The 16,957-nt window shown below is 41.8% G+C and overlaps 1 protein-coding gene across 2 annotated transcripts in view; it reads left to right on the plus strand.

The window, feature by feature from the left end:
* SEC24D (SEC24 homolog D, COPII component) overlaps positions 1-16,957 on the plus strand; it is a 76,973-nt gene that overhangs the window by 24,894 nt on the left and 35,122 nt on the right. For both annotated transcript variants that reach the window (XM_019744507.3, XM_019744508.3), the window contains exon 9: positions 14,611-14,749. In XM_019744507.3, coding sequence (XP_019600066.2) covers positions 14,611-14,749 — 139 coding nt within the window. The remainder of the gene's footprint in view (positions 1-14,610; positions 14,750-16,957) is intronic.

Below are 16,957 nucleotides of genomic sequence, written 5' to 3' on the forward strand. Positions count from 1 at the left end.
CCACATCAGTGTAATTAACAATGAGGTTATTCAGCGAAAGTATTTGGCTAATCTTGTAAATTCTTTTGTTTAATAACCTGTAGTTTTATTTCTGATGCTGTATTTTAAGAATGGAGATAGGAATGGCATAGATTTCTGCTGCAAAGGATTGAAGATTATACTTAATTTTGCATTTTCTTTAAAATAGGAAACCTTTGCATGCAAAAGTATATGCGTCTAATTATACATGAAATTAAGTAATTTCACTTATAAACCAGATGGCAGCAGTTTTTACTGCATCTGTGACTAGATTCAGGAATATCTGTATATATATTTTTAGGCTATAAATGGATATAATAGTCAAAGTAATTTCCTCTCTTACTGAATTAGGTTAGGGCAGATAAACTTTTATTCAAGACTTTGAATTTCACTCAATTTATAACCTCCTACTTACTCTCATTAGGAACCAAGCTGGAATTTAAGGATGTGAGAAAACAAGACCTGTTACTCTTGTCTAGCTAGGACTTACAGAAAATTTACAAGTACACTGCTAACTTCTGTACGATGTGGAAAAGGCTCTGACGGGGATAACTCGTTCTGTGGCATTTAGTTTAGTTATGACTCAATGAACAAAGATGTTTGTCCTATTATTAGATACCGTTTAAATTATTTTTTTGCTGTGATCACCCCCATTCTGATAGATTCAGTAGATATGAGGATGGTGCCATTGGAAAGAAAAAGGAATGGATGTCACAGAACTGACAAATGAGATTAACAAAAAGGCAGAGACCGTCAGGGAATAAGCTCACACCAGCGAGTTACGTCAGGGAGGCACTTCCTGCCATCTCTTGCCGCGGGATTGCTTGGTCAGCTCTTTGGCTTCTCAGCCAGTCTTGCTGGCATGAGTTGGCATAGTTTGGGCAGAGTTCACACTGCTGTTCAGTGCATCAAAGGAAAAAAGTTGTGCTTCACTGCAGTGTCATTCATCCTTGTCTCAGGAAGATGGCAGCTTGTGAAGTGGGTGTTACCAGGTTTGATAGAGGGAGAAGCCCTGTAAGTGGGGCTGTTACTGTCACACAGCTGATTTAAGTAGTGCTGCTGCTGGAGCTGGAAGATCCAAATTCTAAGTGCTTTCCATGACATCTGGCTATGAGTGAGGTTGTCGAGGTTTTATTTGGGGAATCACATAAAAACAGCATTGCTTTTGCTGGCAGTAGTTTCAGCAATGCACTTGGTGCTCCTGCAAGCTTGTGAGTTATCTTGAAAGGTCCATCTTGGACCTCTTTGAAGTTTTTTTACTCCAGGCTACTGCTCAGCACTCCTCGAGGGCAGGACCGTCCAGGCACTCAGTAGCGGTTCTAGTTGAGTAAATGGGCTCTCCTCGCGGTTGACAGGCATTTAAAAGACAAAGACAAACCAAACTACAGAACCATGCTTGATTACTAGGTATTTTAGGTCTCTAAATCAATATTTTCAACACAGTAAGTCTTAATTATTAACTTCCTTGGCAGCAGGTGAGTCTGTTGATAAACATGTTGCAAATGAAGTAAACGTTTTTATCCTGCTTTGGCTATTTTGTTTCATATTTTTAAATAACTACAGACTCACAACCTCATTCACCTCTCTAGCTCTGTGGGTAAAGAAAAAATCATTTGAGAAATCGTAGATGTAGTCTATCACTTATTAACGAGGGCGGGTGGTTATATTTCATTATAAAGAGCAGAACAGCAAAACAAGTAGGAAGAATTTTTGATTACCACTAAAAATGGGCAACTTTCTCCAAAGCACAGTAGTAACCAAAAGATGAGACACTGGTTAGGAGCCGGGAGGTGACTCTGGGTCTTCACTCTGCCCCTACTGTGACTTGTGCCTCCATGGCCATGTCTGGCTCTGGTGTCCTAGAAATCTAGAAGTAACAGAAATGTAGTGTCTGCCTTACTTTCGTAGTCTTTATTGGGCATTCAGCGTGGATGACCATGTATTTGTCATCTGTCTTATATGTTATTAGAAATTCATGTGAACAAATTGTACAACCCAACCCAAGGTGGTGTCATTTACATGACACTTTCAGTGTAAGAGATCTCACGTATTATTCAGGTCAGGATCACAGGAAGGCTGTGGGACTGGGCATGTAGCTCTAATTCAGCTAGCTAGAGCGGTAAATGTGCTCTGAAATGAAGCTGATCGTTGCATAACATTTTGTCCTTTAAAGAATTTAGAGAAAACCTAACTTTTTTTAAAATTAAGGCTTCAAAAGCCTGAATCTGTTTTTTATGTGCATTGTTATCTTAAATTGTTTGCTTCAGTGCAGTATTTTAAAAGGTATTAACATAAAATTATACTTAGAAAAATCACATGCATGTACTCCAATAGAAATAGAATTATGAGTATATAACATTTAAAAGACTTTCATGTATAACTGTTACTGTAGAAGTGGAACCCCTTAAGAATTTTGGTCACTGTTTATGAAGCGCTATGAAAAAGCTGGCAGCTGAAGACAAGAATGGCATCCCCTTTTAGAATGGTGTTAATTACAGATGTACAGGGACAGTCACATTTGTTAGGGCAAATGTCGTTAGAATTCTATTTTAAGTTAGTTTAGAAGCTAAATGCACCAACCTGATTTTCTCAATCACAGAATTATTTATGTAAATATTTATTTTTCATTTAATGGAGAATAACTTTAGGAGAAATAAGAATAAAAAAGAAAATGCTCCGCCTTGCTTTAATGTTCAGTGAATGTAGGTGTGGGTTTTATGACCTTCCAGGCTTGGCGTTGAGTGTACGGCATTGTCTGTAGGAGCTTGGTACCAGCCTCCCTGGACAGGCCGCTGGGCATCAGTGCGGAGCCATGGAAATGAAATATTTTACAGCCTCTTGCTGTTACTTCCATCAAGTCTAAGACCCACATTTTCTCACACTTTAACATTTCTGCAATACGAATATGTCTTATTAATAAGGACTTCTTAGTATTATGTTCAACTGGAAGCTTGGGTGGTGCCTCCTATAGTTAATGGGATTTTAGAATCAGTGAAACACATTATTTATATACCCTGCTTCATGATTCCTAAATTGAGTCAGATTTTGTGGCTACTTAGGTATTGCAAAGGCTTAAAATTTGTGCAATTGATTTGTCCCCTTGGTAATCAAGTATGATATAGTCAAATGTTTTCAAGTTTTCTATTTGAAAGTTTCCTAGGCATCAAGTTCTCACTGAAGAAAAGGCTAAAAATATAAAGTCCTATTTTTAAGAAGGAAGGAAGGAAAAAGAAAACCCAATGCAAACCTTTAATTTGGAATTGTTTGTTTCATGCAGTGTCTGAAAGTGGCCCCTGAGTTTCCCTGAAGCCCGAGTGATGTGTAAAGTGCTTCCTTGTCAGGAGCTGAGCCATGTGACTAGGAAGGTGGGAAGGGCGGGAATTTGGGAGGCACATGCCATCAGTGTGTCCTGGAAAATTTTACTTTTTTGAGCTTCATGTCTTTCATAAATGAATTCATTTATGAATAAAATAGCATCCCTTCATTTTATTAAATTGAAAAATAGTTTAAAAATAAAATAAGCTGGTAGAAATGATAGTCACTCTTATCATCTTTGTCATTTTTGTGATTATTTGCTTTATAGTAATAAATTCCTCCATGGAAAACTTTATTTAATCCAGCAGTCATGATTTTGGGTGTCTACTATGTACAAGAAAGAGAAGTATAAAAACTACAGTAATTTAAATTAACCTGAAGTGTATACATTTACGAGGGATACAAGCGTATTTGTTCACGTAACTTCTATAAGGAAGAGGAGGAAACTGAATTGGACGCCACAATTTATATTCATATATAAGTGGAAAGAGTAACTCATTTCCATTTTTAAGAAGAAATGTTGCCTGGTGTCTGTTTTTGATAAGCACCCATTATATAAACATTACACATCTTTTGTCTTTTCATAAGGTGCTTCATGGGCATTGGTTGGAATAATTTTTCCTCCACCTTCCACACTCTGTCCTGTCTGTTTAGTCTAGTTCATTTCTATTCCACTTTCAGATTTTGGTTCAAAATCACATCCCAGGAGAGCTTTCCAGGATGCCCCACCGTACACTCACTGGAGATCCCTCCTACTGTGTGTTACCATTGCAGTTTTGTGTTTGTGTATTTGATTGTGTCTTCTTCCCACCAGCTTCTGTGAGGGTAGAGAGCTCATCTAATTTTTCCTCACTCTTGCATTCCCAAGACCTAAAGCGTTTCCCAGAACCTTGTGTGCTAAATAAACATTTAATGGGATATTTTCATTGCCCGATATCATTTATATATGGAAGTAAACTAGAGTTTTGAGGACAAGTAATTTGATGAAATTTTCCCCATGGAGATCTATGCTCAAATGTTTATTGAGTAACTACTTTGTGTACTAATGCTGTACTTGATACTGAATGAGTGACATAGTAATAAGGGAACTGGTAAGTTAGGATCCAAGCTAAAGCGGAGACCTGCATCTCTACTCAGTCACCTCGTATCTATTTGAATTTCCATGTTGTATATCAAGGAAAACATTTTATCTCCTCCACATATGTTCTTAAGGAAAATAGGCATTAGGGGACTTACTGCATATTATCCTCACTCTTAGTATTACTGGCGACAAAACAGCTGTGCCGTCTAGAGTGACAGTTGCTTAAAGAATGTCCTGGACAGTTAAGATTCTTTATAAGTTTAGCTTAGGTTTCACTATTACTCTCCCCTCCAATGTCTGTTTCTTTTAATATCACACTATAAATGTGAAGATATATATATATATATATATATATATATATATATATGTATGTATGTATGTATGTATGTATGTATGTATGTATGTATATGTCTATATATAGTGTGTATGTGTGTGTGTGTGTATTTATAAGAGAAAAAGGGGGGAGGACATAGGAGACATACATGTAAAAAGATTAAAATCTTCAAAATGTTATGCATTGTTTGGGAAAATAAGAGCATCATTGGCTTTCTTAAATAATATTTCTGCAAAATACAGGTAAAACAACAGAGCCACAATGATAAAATCTAGTGTATGTAGATACTATGGATCCCTTTTCTTAATCCTAATTGAACTGTCTTAGGTAACTGAAGTGTATCAGAGTCTGTAACATGGCAGTGAGACTTAAGTTTGTTTGATCTACTACATTCCATACTTTCTTGTCCTCTACAGTTTAAAAAGGTTTGAAAACCTCTTATCTAAGTACTTCAAAACATACAGTTTCTGTGTACATTTCTCCTTTCTTAAAGGAAAAGGATAACAAATGTCTATTAGCTCGTATCTATCAAATTTTATTGTTTTTGGGTAATTGAGAAGTTATCTTCTTTTTCTTTCTAGCTCGTTATTGATATATAATAAATATGTACGTGTTCATTTCTCCAGATGCTTTTGAATTGATCACACCCATTCTTTTAAATTAAAATTTTTGTCTTAACTTTTTTTAAACCCTGTTTCAAGTCTTTCCTGCAGATGGCTTTTGACTATTTGCCCAAATCCAGTTAGCTCAGAAGAGATGGTTTGCTGCATCACTTGGCAGTGGCCAGCCAGGCTGCCCCCAGGAATGGTGACTGAACGGTGGTCATGTGGACAGCGCTTTGGGCTGTGCGACTCCTAGAGGCCCGTGTTTTTTCCCACTCGAAAACCAGTTCGCATAAGAAGCTTTAGCTATGTTTGCATAAACATGTAGCTTCCGTAGGTGTCTACCCTGAAAAGCGGGATTATAATTTGATCCATTCTACTTACAGCATCAGTTTTATAATTGTATTCGGTTGGTACAAAAGTAATTGCCATTTACAGGTTAAAAACAATTGCAAAAACCGCACTTTCGTACCAACCTAATATAATCACATCTGGATTTAGGAATTTTCCAGTTGTCTTGTATACCATAGTCTGGGCGATAACATATTGTGATTTGATAGGATAGTTTATAAGCAGTGTCCATTTTTATGAAGGACTCTTAATTGATGTATTCTGCCATATTCCAACAAGCATTTAATTCAACAGATACTTAGCGTTCCCCCAGTGTGTGCTGGACACTGTTCTGTGTGCTGAGATGTGTCAGTGAACAGACGAGCTCTCTGGCCTCAGTCTCGTGGAGCTGGCATCTCAGCAGAGGCAAGGCAGGGAGAGATGAGGAGAGTCCCCTGCTGGAAGGAGGACGGAAAGGCTTTGGATGAGACAGGTAGTGGGGCAGCACCATTGAGAAGGTGTCATCTAAGTAAAGACTTGAGTCCTGCACAGAGGAAAGTATTTAGAGGGTGTTTTCTTGGCTGCTTCAAGAAATGAGATAAACAGAGGGAAGATTTGGCCAGAGAGGCAAAGGGAGTTTGCTGTCTAGGCTTATTATTTTAACCCTTTCATCTTTAAAGTGGATTATTTTACAACTTTCCCTTGAGAAACAGAAAACTGCTGTTTGGAGGAAACTGGATTCATGGAGTTTTTAAGTCTAAAATGTATTTCATCACATGACATCATGCATTCTTACAGCAGTTAAACTTGTCTTCTGTGAGTGGCCTACACTTAGACAGCAAACTATAATTCTCCCTTAGGGTAGAAGATAAACTATAATAGGTCAAGGTTTAAAAGACACGTGGGAAAATATGTTTCAACTATAAAATTGCTGACTATCGTAGCTCATTGAGAGGGAGCGTCTGCCTCAGAAGTCCCCAGCATCTGTTGAGCAAGAACGGTGGTGCCGATCTTTGCAAGTACACCCCTAACCCGGAAATGAACCCCTAACCCGGAAGTGAACCCCTAACCCGGAAGTGAACCCCTAACCCGGAAGCCTGCATCAGCGCATCCCGAGGTGAACAGTCAGTTTTGCTGAGGAACCATTTATAATCATTTATAATTCAGGCCCTAGAGCTGCCGTTCAGTATCTGATGTTCCCCTGCCCCCTTCACTGCACCGACAGTGATTTTCCCTTTTGAAACTATGGGGCCGTCGCCAGGAACGGCCCTGTCACAGAGGGGAGCGCATAGTCCGTTTTGACCGTCCCGCTGAGCGGCCCTCCTGCAGAAAGGCCACAGGTGGACCGGCTTCCAGACACTCATTCCAGGAGAAGACTCTCCTGCTGTACTTATTTGTGTATATTTGGGAGGAACTTAGCAGGTTAGCATTTATCACACCGCGCGCGACCTGCTCTTCTGTGGTGAAAGAACAGACATCGTCAGGTGCACATGTGACTCCTGTATTTTCCTCCTTCCTTCACGTAGTTTTCATTCAGACTCCTTTTATGCTTCAGTTTCCCCCTTCTTTCCTCTGTCCTTCATTTCATCCAATAAATATTCGTTGAGCGTTTGCTCTGTAGTTTAGGCCCGATCCCTGACTGGGGATCCGTGGTGCGCGTTTAGCTTCCCTTTGCTGTTGAGGAGCAAATCTTTGTACTGAGAAATTTAATTTAAAAGCTAGACCTAATATTCAGACATCTTTTGACTTTATTTTGAAAAGAGTTTTATGAATTGAGTGAAATATAGGCGATGATACAACAAACAGAAATTCCAAAAATCCCTCATGGTAATTGTAACACATATGATAGAATTTACTAATTTATAAGCAGGTTTCAAAACCAATACCGAATGTACCACTTTCGCAAAGACACCATTTTAGCTTACTGAATGGTGACATCGCCTGTCTTCTGTCAGAATTGTTGCCAGGTAATAACTGGTTAGATGGGGAGGGTGGGGAGAGACAGACAGACAGACGGAGAAAGGTGGGGGGGGGGGAAGAGGGGGGGAGACACACCTAGCCAGTGTGGACCTACCACCCGCCTGGCTCTGAAGGTCCTCACACGTCACTCCACCCCTTGTCCTCCTCTTGTCCCAGCTGGACGAGCCTCCTTGCCTACCAGCCACCGTCACACCCCACGCTTTTCTTCCAGTGTTAGCTGTTCTCACTGAAATGGTCTGTCTCTGTCAGTCAGTGGAAATACACCTCCTCATAATGACCTTCCTTGAAAGGGCCCTTTATTTACACCCCATCACAAGCGATTTCTTCCTTGATTTGTGCCTTTTGCTTTAGCACCTACTGTGAAGTGCCCTGGGCTTATGGCAGTAAATTGTGGGTACCTGGCAGAGGCTTTGTTCATTCATTGTGAAACTATTGGCTGCCCGCTCTGTCAGGTGCTGTGCTATCGGAGACCAACAACAAAAGGTGGTCGTGCAGAGCATGGATCTGAGGAGCGAGTGGTGCTGGCCGCTGTCAGGCACAAGGTGGTGTGGGGACACGCGGCTGAAGTGGCAGTGCCCACCCTCAGGGGCCACAGACCTGTCCCACTTCAGACAAGGTCTCTTAGAAGCAGCCTGGAGGACAGAGTGGCGCCCTTCTCCTGCAGCAGGACGGGGAGGGAAAGGAAATAGTAGGTGGGTGCTGGTCATTTGGAGGAGGGTCCAGGCCATTCCTGTCTGAGAATTTTTATTTTCTTTGTGAACAATGAGGCAGAATTACCTGCTGAGGGAGGTGGAAGGAGAACTTACTTGGAGGTTAAAACGAGATTGAACAGATGGAAAGTAGCTCCTGTACAGACAGAGAAAAGACAGGAGAACTTAGTGGTTGGTTAGTGGGAGCACTGAGGCTCAGGGCCGGACCGCGGGTCCCGGCAGCTTTGTCTGGAACGCAGTGCTTTTCCGCAGAAGCACGCAACCCAGAGGGTAAGTCGGGGGGGCGAGTGAAGGAGAATTCAGGGCACAGCTCTGCAGCTGAGTGCACAAGTCCCCTCCGGCCACTGACCTTCCACTCTCCTGAGCACGTGGATGGGAATTTCCGGCCCCAGTGTTAGCGTCTCCCCGTCAAATTGAGATTTTATGTAAATGTAAAGCATTGTAAACTACGAATCATGCAGGTGATAGTTATGGCCTTACAAGTATTATAAGGTAGAATGAGTAAAATTTTTCAGGATTTTTCAGTGCTGGATACACAAAAATAAACACCCCCCAAACCAAAAAAGACTAATTTCCAAATTAAAGAGATGTTCTCTAGAAATAGTTATAAGAAGAATAAATAGACTCTAACAGTTTTAAAGAGAAAAAAATTGAAGATAATCTCTCCAGTGCTACACACACTAGCAAGAGCTTAATGTTTCTGGAAATGTAAAAACAAAGTTTTAGGTTTACAAGGGCCAATAAAAACATCCTTGAAAAGTATAAATATATTCTTAGAATCAATACAGTATATTGGGTGTTTTATTGTCAGGCCCTGTTTCTTTTTAGAAGATACATAACATGATTTTTAAAAGGTATTCAGAAAATAGTATTCTTTCAGGCCATACTTGTTATTTTAAAAAGTCTAACAAAATAGCACTGCTGTTTAGAAGACGTTTGTACAGTAAGTAGCTGATTGCCCTTATGTTTTCTGTGCGTCTAGGCTGATGGAGTGTCATTCATGGCAAAGCTAAAAATAGAAAGCACACAGGCTGCTGCTTGGTCCCTTTCCTATAGAAATGTGGAACCAGTGCACTTGGTACCGACTCTTCATTTGAGCTTCTGGGCACAATCCTCTGGGAATCTGACTCCACGCGTCCACAGCATGCCTAGCGGTCTGAATGTTTAGCATTTTTAAAGGGTAGTTGTCCATCACAGGTTCTGGATTCTCTTTTCTACTTAGATCCCCCAATTAATCCAAATTACCAGCTGACCCCTTCCTGAGACAGATGCAAACACTAAGCAGAACTCCAGCCACAGAGGGAGCTGCAGGCTGGGGCTGCGTTTGGCAGGGTGAGGCCATTGCTGCCAGCTGTGTGCATCTGTGGTGACTTCCTGGGGTTAACCCGATGTTGAACAGGGTCCTCTGCGAGCTGGAGGACCGGGTCACAGTTTGGCAGGTGGTCTTGCTGTAACTCTGATCTGACTTAGAAACCATGTTCGGCCAAGATTCCTCTCCCATTGCCAGTTATGATTTAGCTGAGATGTTCCCTCAGGCACTCAGTGAAGTAGAAGAATATTGGGCACGTGGGCATGACCACAAAGTCAAGGAACATGTACCTTCCTGGAGACTTCTAATGAAGGAAAACGGGGAAGAGAAGTATACTCTGAAAATGGAAAATATGAACATTTCCAAAATTAGTAAGCCAGTCTGAGAAGATGGGGGCAAGCTGATGGTCAAAGTGAGTTTGTGTATGTGCGTGTATTCAAGCTTAGGGAAACTCGGGGACTGAAAAATGAGGAGGAGGTAGAGGGGCAAATAGTTCTTGAGAAGAAAGGGGGTGCGCTGACAGTTTTCACCCATCGACCTCCTGGACATGGGAAGGTTTCCGTTCCTAAGTCAGGCTGTTCCTGCATCTCAGATTTGGCCCGTCTGTCTTGCCCCTCCCTCCATCCACACGGTTGCCTGTGACCTGTGTTCCAACAGGAAGGTGAGTGTTCACCTTGGGAAACCATTTCTCCATCACAGTGCCGCGGAGCGCCTCTGCTTTGTCAGTTTGCACTTGAACGTGAGTGTGCAGAGCAGAACCTGGCAGCCGAGCACTGGCTTCCCCAGGCCCTTCACTTCCCAGGCTGTCGGAGTTTGTCACCAGCCGTACTCAGGGACAGTCTTCCCACAAACCCCCTGTTTCCTGCATTTGCCACATTCTGTCATTTCTATACAAGTTATGCTTAAAATAGCCTGTATTATAGTTTAATCTCATTTTGTTTCACCCAGAATATTTTTTAACCATTAAAGTTTTTTTCAGGAAAAGTATAGGTTTCTTAATTTTGTTATTGTAACAGCTGACATTAACTTCAGTTAAATGTGATTAGAGTTACAAAAAATGAATGTGGCATAATTATCTTGACTCTTATTACTTACGAAGAAATTGTGTTGTTTTAATTTTTAGTTGCACAGCGCCACCTACCGGACCTGTGTTAATGTGTTCTTCAGCTGTCCAGGTCTGAGACAATCAGCTTCTAGTAAGATAGTTGCCTACTGTTAAAGCAGAGAGGATGTATCAGCTTCTAGTAAGATACTTAGTTGCCTTCTGTTCACCAGTTTTCTAAAGCAGAGACGATGTATCAGCTTCTAGTAAGATACTTAGTTGCCTTCTGTTATTCATCAGTTTTCTAAAGCAGAGATGATGTAGCGAGGCTCATTTATTCAGACTTTGCTTAGTTACATAGTTACAAAAATACATGCGTTACAGACTATAAAAATCCTCCATGCCAGATCTTTTTAGGTTGTGCTTTATTATTTTTTTTGAGCATTTACTTTTGCTTTGGAAATACCGTCTGTGAATAGTTTACCACTGCCTTTTAAGTTTAAGAGAACTTTTATTAATGATGATTTCCCAAGGATTCTTTCTACTCCTACCTTGAGCTTTTAACTGCATCTTTGCATCCTCGTTTTTTAAATGTCTTTCTAGCCACTAGACAATAGTCCCAGACCTGACTATACAAGTGTTGAAAGTTACCTGAGAGCATGGCAGGAAGACTCTGGAAACTGATAATATATTAAAATAAGAAAACTTTACAAACTGCGTAGGTAGTGCCAAAGAGTTACTGCTTGATACAGCTTGTTGTCTACTCCTTCACATGGAAAAATAACCAAAAGTGTTCTGTTTTGTTTTGTTCTTAATAACACGTTGCGTACGGATCACGAGAATCTTCACGAGGGATTTAAACCCCGCCGTACGCAACATGTTGAGTCACTTACTTCATTTTCACACTGAACCCAATTTCTCTGTGAATTATATTCTTGCTTCTGGACAGCATGGCATTTCACATGCACAAAAAAGAGAGACATTTTATTCAATTAAAGCTCCTTAATTAAAATCAGTACCAGTATAGTATTTGGCACAGCCCTGGTCATCTAAAAATACAAGCAGACACCTCAGCTGTCATTGTCCTGCCTCTTGTTTCCTCAGCTTGCCCGTCACTTTCATGTTGTGTAACTCATGCCACACGGGACCAGAACCACGTCTCGCCCGAGGACGGTTTGGGGCCAATGTCTCCATTCCGTCCCTTTTTCCATTTAAGAGAATAACAAAGAAGGAGCAAGCAGGAAAACACTAGAAGCCAAAAAGAGTAAAGCACATTTATAAGCAAAATTACGAAAATAGAATACTTTTGCGGGGGTAGTATTGGGGAAGAAAATAGATTTTTTTTTTTTTGAAAAGCTGTATACACACAAGTTGAACTCAGAAAGAAAGTGAGTTTAGCTACATATGAGCTCATGCACACTACGGTGGAACAGACATCTGGAGAGAGCAAAGAAAAACCTCTGATGGTTTTCAGCAGGGCCTGAGAGATAAAACAAGATGGTGTAATTTTACCCTTGTCTGGTTGCCCACAAGAAAATGTAAACAGTTAAAAAGCTTTTAACATTCTTTGCTGTCACCTCAATTGTCTGAAGACCTTACTTACCTATCCATCACCCCATTTCCAACAGAGTGAAGATAGAAAAAAATGTGAGTGTGCTGAACAGCAGTCATCGTTCAACTCCAGTTTCTCACTAGACTTTTCAGTTCTGCAAGTTTGAATCTGCTGGAACTAGAGCATTAGGTGTTAGTTGCTGACAATTTTGCAGTAACTTTAGGCTGGGCCTGCCTATGAGTAAATCATATCGGTAAGAATAAGGTCAATTTTCCTTGCATTGCGTCTGCTTTGCCCAGCGGATCCTTGCATCGTGTTTTGTTCCTGAAGTCGTCAGGGCATTGATGATTGTCTTTGAACTCTGAGAAAAGTAGACTTGACCGGAGTACATTCCAATTGCAGACTTTCTGCCCAGGTTAACTCTTGAAAGCATCTCTTGATTTCAGTGGTTGAAGTTGTAAGAAAGACAGCAACCAAAGGCACAACTGATTATCAGATTTGGACCCAGCAAAAGCACCCTTATTGTTTTTGCTGTCTTTGACTTCCTACTCTAGTTCTCCATCCACTGTCCTAAGCTTCTCCTTGTACCTACATCTTTTTGTGGTTTCCCTCTAATCCCCTCAGACTATGTTCTTCTTATTACCTGCTAAAGAGGATACACATTTGTCATTGCATGGATTTCCAACAAAAAGCTTGTATAGGAAAATGTTCTATATATATCAACATTTGAATATGTATATATATATTTAAATCAAATTCTTAGATTCTATCAAAAAATCTCCTGCAAGGTAGATTCCCTGCCTTGTAGGTCATTTTTACTATAACACTTTCCAGTAACAAGTTGGCTAATTTAAAGGTTGTATAAATAAATGCCTTAGAAACTCAAGCCTATCGCAGCCTTAACGAACGATAACTCTCCTATTAAATATACTCCCTCCTGAGCCGAGTAGGTTTACGAGAGGAAGGGCTGTTTTGTGTAGATGGATGACAACAGTTACCATTTACCCAGTGATTTGTTCCAGGCATTGTGCTCTGCACTGCGCATCAGTTTTCATTGACTCCTCGTCACAACCCTACCAATGGCACAGCCCTGCCCGTGCTGGGAGCAGAGGAGACCATGCATGTCATGTGCAGGGCCAAGGCTTTCTGCCCTCCTGGGGGCCAGACGTGCAGGAGAGAGCAGTGCAGAGGCAGTATGGGGGGGTGGGGTGGTTGATTCTGGATTTTTAAAAAAATTCTACCCCTGGTTCTTTTATGTGTTATACTAAACCTGTCTTTTGTGCATTTGTTTGTCTAGTTTGTTTGTTTTGTTTTCCTGCTCTGAGACCTCACAACTCATTTCTGAAACCTCAGCAGAGGATAGGTTTTCATACTGAACACCTGGGCCGGAACAAGCAGTACATCTCGGTTTTCTAAGATGAGCAGAAAACGGCTTTCCACACCTCCTCATCGTTGCCTCCTTCCTTCTCTGCTAGGAGGCAGTCTGCTTTATTTACCTCTTATTCTTTAAAGGAAAATGTAGCTGAAGTGCCAAACCCTGTCGTCTCAAGCTTTTCTAGAAATGTTATCTTTAAGGAGATTTATAAAAACAAGAGGAGTCTTTGTGGTTTTATTCTGAAAGCCTGTGGCGCTGAGAAACAAGGCAGACTTCTAATGCTGAGCCTTTCCACTTTCAAGCTGTAAATAAAAGACGTGTAACAGTTTCATGCATGTTTATGAGGAAGAAGCAGTTGAAATATTTATTTTTTCAGTTCTAGCAAAGCACGAGCAGCCTGCCACACTGAGAGTACTTTATGAAACATTTTGTCATGTAACAAACAGGCAGGGCGGCCTCTGCCTAAGTGAGTGAACATTACTGACACTCTTTCAGGTACCTGCATTTTGGAAGAAACACTTTGTATACTTTGATGGCACTTTCTAAAGGGCGATTAAACTAGAGCTTTTAAAATCAGACCCAATTCACTTCTTTCTTTACAGTCAATGAACAACCTTAGCAAACTGTGTGATACAAGGTGTTCAGGCCCTTTTCAGCATGAGCTTTGTTACGTACTCAGACCATCACTGTCTTCACGCACATGTAGGGAAATATACATGCCCACGTGTACATGAGCACACATACATGCTTAGAAGTGAGGTGCCAATTTAAATTCATTTTGACTGGGTGTTGCTCTGAACCCCGAGGTATCAGGAGAGGCTTCTTTACTCTCCGGGTGAATGCTGAGCATTAAGCGGTCCTTGATGGGTGCCTCAGAAGACTTTCCGGATCGTCCCGTGGGCACGCTGCAATGCCTAGAAACCCGGTCACCAGCTCTCTGTCACTTTGCTTGCTTCCCGCAGACGCCCCTGTACTTGGTGAACCACGGAGAGAGTGGGCCCGTCAGGTGCAACAGGTGCAAGGCCTACATGTGCCCATTCATGCAGTTCACGGAGGGCGGAAGGCGCTACCAGTGTGGCTTCTGCAGTTGTGTCAACGACGGTGAGTGCGGGCACACCGGGCTGCCGCGGGGGCGCCTCGGAAAGGGAAACCACGACCCTTCTCACTTAGGAAAATGCCGTGATGCCCTGGGTTCACACCTGAGCGTTTCCTCAGCACTGATGAGTTCCCATTCCAGAATAATTCAGAGGACTGAGCCTTGGTGGAAATAAACTGTGGAAATGAAATGCTCTGCTTTTGAGTTTTATAAGAAACATAGCAACTTCCACGTGGGGCTCATGCGTTTATATCGCTCAGAGGAGCTTGGATGTTGCAAACAAACCATTTTCTGGTGGCTTTCTTTCCAGGGAAATTACAAAGAACCTTCTTTTATCTATGTGTTATCTATGTTTATGTATGTTCACAGATGATAAACGAGAGATCTTTCCTTATTCCTCTGAATTATTCTTAAATGTGAGCTCATCAATATTTAGGAAAAGCTAAGGTATAACCAAGGATTTTAACATGTATATTAGATTTCCCCCCTCCAATATAAAACATTCATACAAGGGACTTCCCTAGATTCACTGTATTTTTCAACTCCATTCCAGTGTGAATTCACCGATGTTGAAAACTCCACAAGCTTGCTGAAAGCACTTCCATTTATTATATTTATAACATGTCTGTATTTTTAATTCTTTTGAGTCAAAGCACGTGCTCAGGCTGAGAACATTCCCACATCCAATGACATTTACAGAGTTTTTCTAGAACCATGTGATGACTTTGAGAGCACGAGTTTTCTGTCTCCCTGCGGCAGCTGTGGCATCTACCTACTCGGGACACACTGCACGTACCGTGGGACTCCGTCCTGCCGCGTCCCCACCATTGCTGCTCTTTCTAAGGAAGGTCTTGCTCCTTCTCTCATCCTGGACAAAATCTGCAACCAAATCCGTGGCTCCACACAGGCCTGGGACCTGGATTTCAGGAACCTGTGACAGTTCACTTCTCTGTGCTTTAGTTTGGGGGAAAAGGTCAGGAGGAGGCAGATGCCCCCCCAGAAGCAGTTCGTTGAATGTCTCCACCGGGGTCACCAGCCCTTCAGTGTCTTCACTCTGGCCCTCAGCTTCCTTAGGAAGGTGATTAGAAATTGACCCAGGATCTGTCCACTTAGAACATCCAAGATTTTCAGTTTGGGATGCACTCTCTGGACAAACACCCGAAGTGTCCGCTTAGAGAAACCACTCAGAGCTCGTGTGTCTCTAACAACAAGTCCCCTCCCTTGGGCACCCACTCTTAGCAGGTGCCATGTTCATTTTCCAACAGGCTTATTCACACTGGGCTCAAATAGTTGTCTCTGCAAGGAAGGCGGACTGCCTTAGAGTCGCATGGATACTTACATTCTCCATTTAGGGTTAAAGCAGGCAGAGGTTTGTTGAGTTAGAGAACCCAGCAGGCTTGGTTACAGGGTGCCACTCTGTTCCCTTCCAAGTGTCCAGAGGCTACAGAGTGGGGAGCACGTGAGGCCAGAAGACGTGCAGGGGACAGGTGTCACATGGCAGCGTGTAATTTATGGGATGACTTGAAATTGATTTATAAAACATGACAGATAGTATTAATTACAAACAAATATCAAATTAGTTCATTTTAAATGGAAACTTTTTCACATATCCCGTGCAGATGTGTAAATGAAAATGAATTATAGGAACTACGTAGAAATCACTGCAGCGTACACCCTAAGACAGCCAATGCAGCATCCTCTAGCTCAGGGCTGTCCAAACTGCGGCCCACGGGCCAACTGCGGCCCGCGATCCATTTTTTATTGGCCCACAGCAAATTCCAAAAATATGTTTAGTTTACTTAAATAAACCAGGTGAGGCAATACGTACTTCACCTTGAGTGAGTGGCCCGGCTGTTTGTATATTTTACTGCATATGGCCCTTGGTGAAAAACGTTGAAAAAAGTTTGGACACCCCTGCTCTAGTTCATCTGAAGGTCACAAAGTTGCAGTTAAGGCCCTTGTAGCTTACTTAGCTCGGCTGAGACTCACTGTCCCACTTCCATGATCTCTCAACACATGGAATTTCCCAGCTCAGACATCCATGTGTACATACAAATCTTATAAAACTTGTTTAAAAAGAAGTGGCCACGGCCTGGTAAGGAACTAGGAAGACCATGCCTCAGTGATGCCTTTTTAAGTCCAGCTGAGGGAACAGTCCTGTAGGAATCCACGTGTTAGTTCACAGCTGAAGATGAAGAGTACTGAGTTGTTGG

The sequence above is a fragment of the Rhinolophus sinicus genome, chromosome 15 (genome assembly GCF_057876585.1).
Source record: "Rhinolophus sinicus isolate RSI-liver-muscle chromosome 15, RSI-T2T, whole genome shotgun sequence".
Classification (NCBI taxonomy): Eukaryota; Metazoa; Chordata; class Mammalia; order Chiroptera; family Rhinolophidae; genus Rhinolophus; species Rhinolophus sinicus.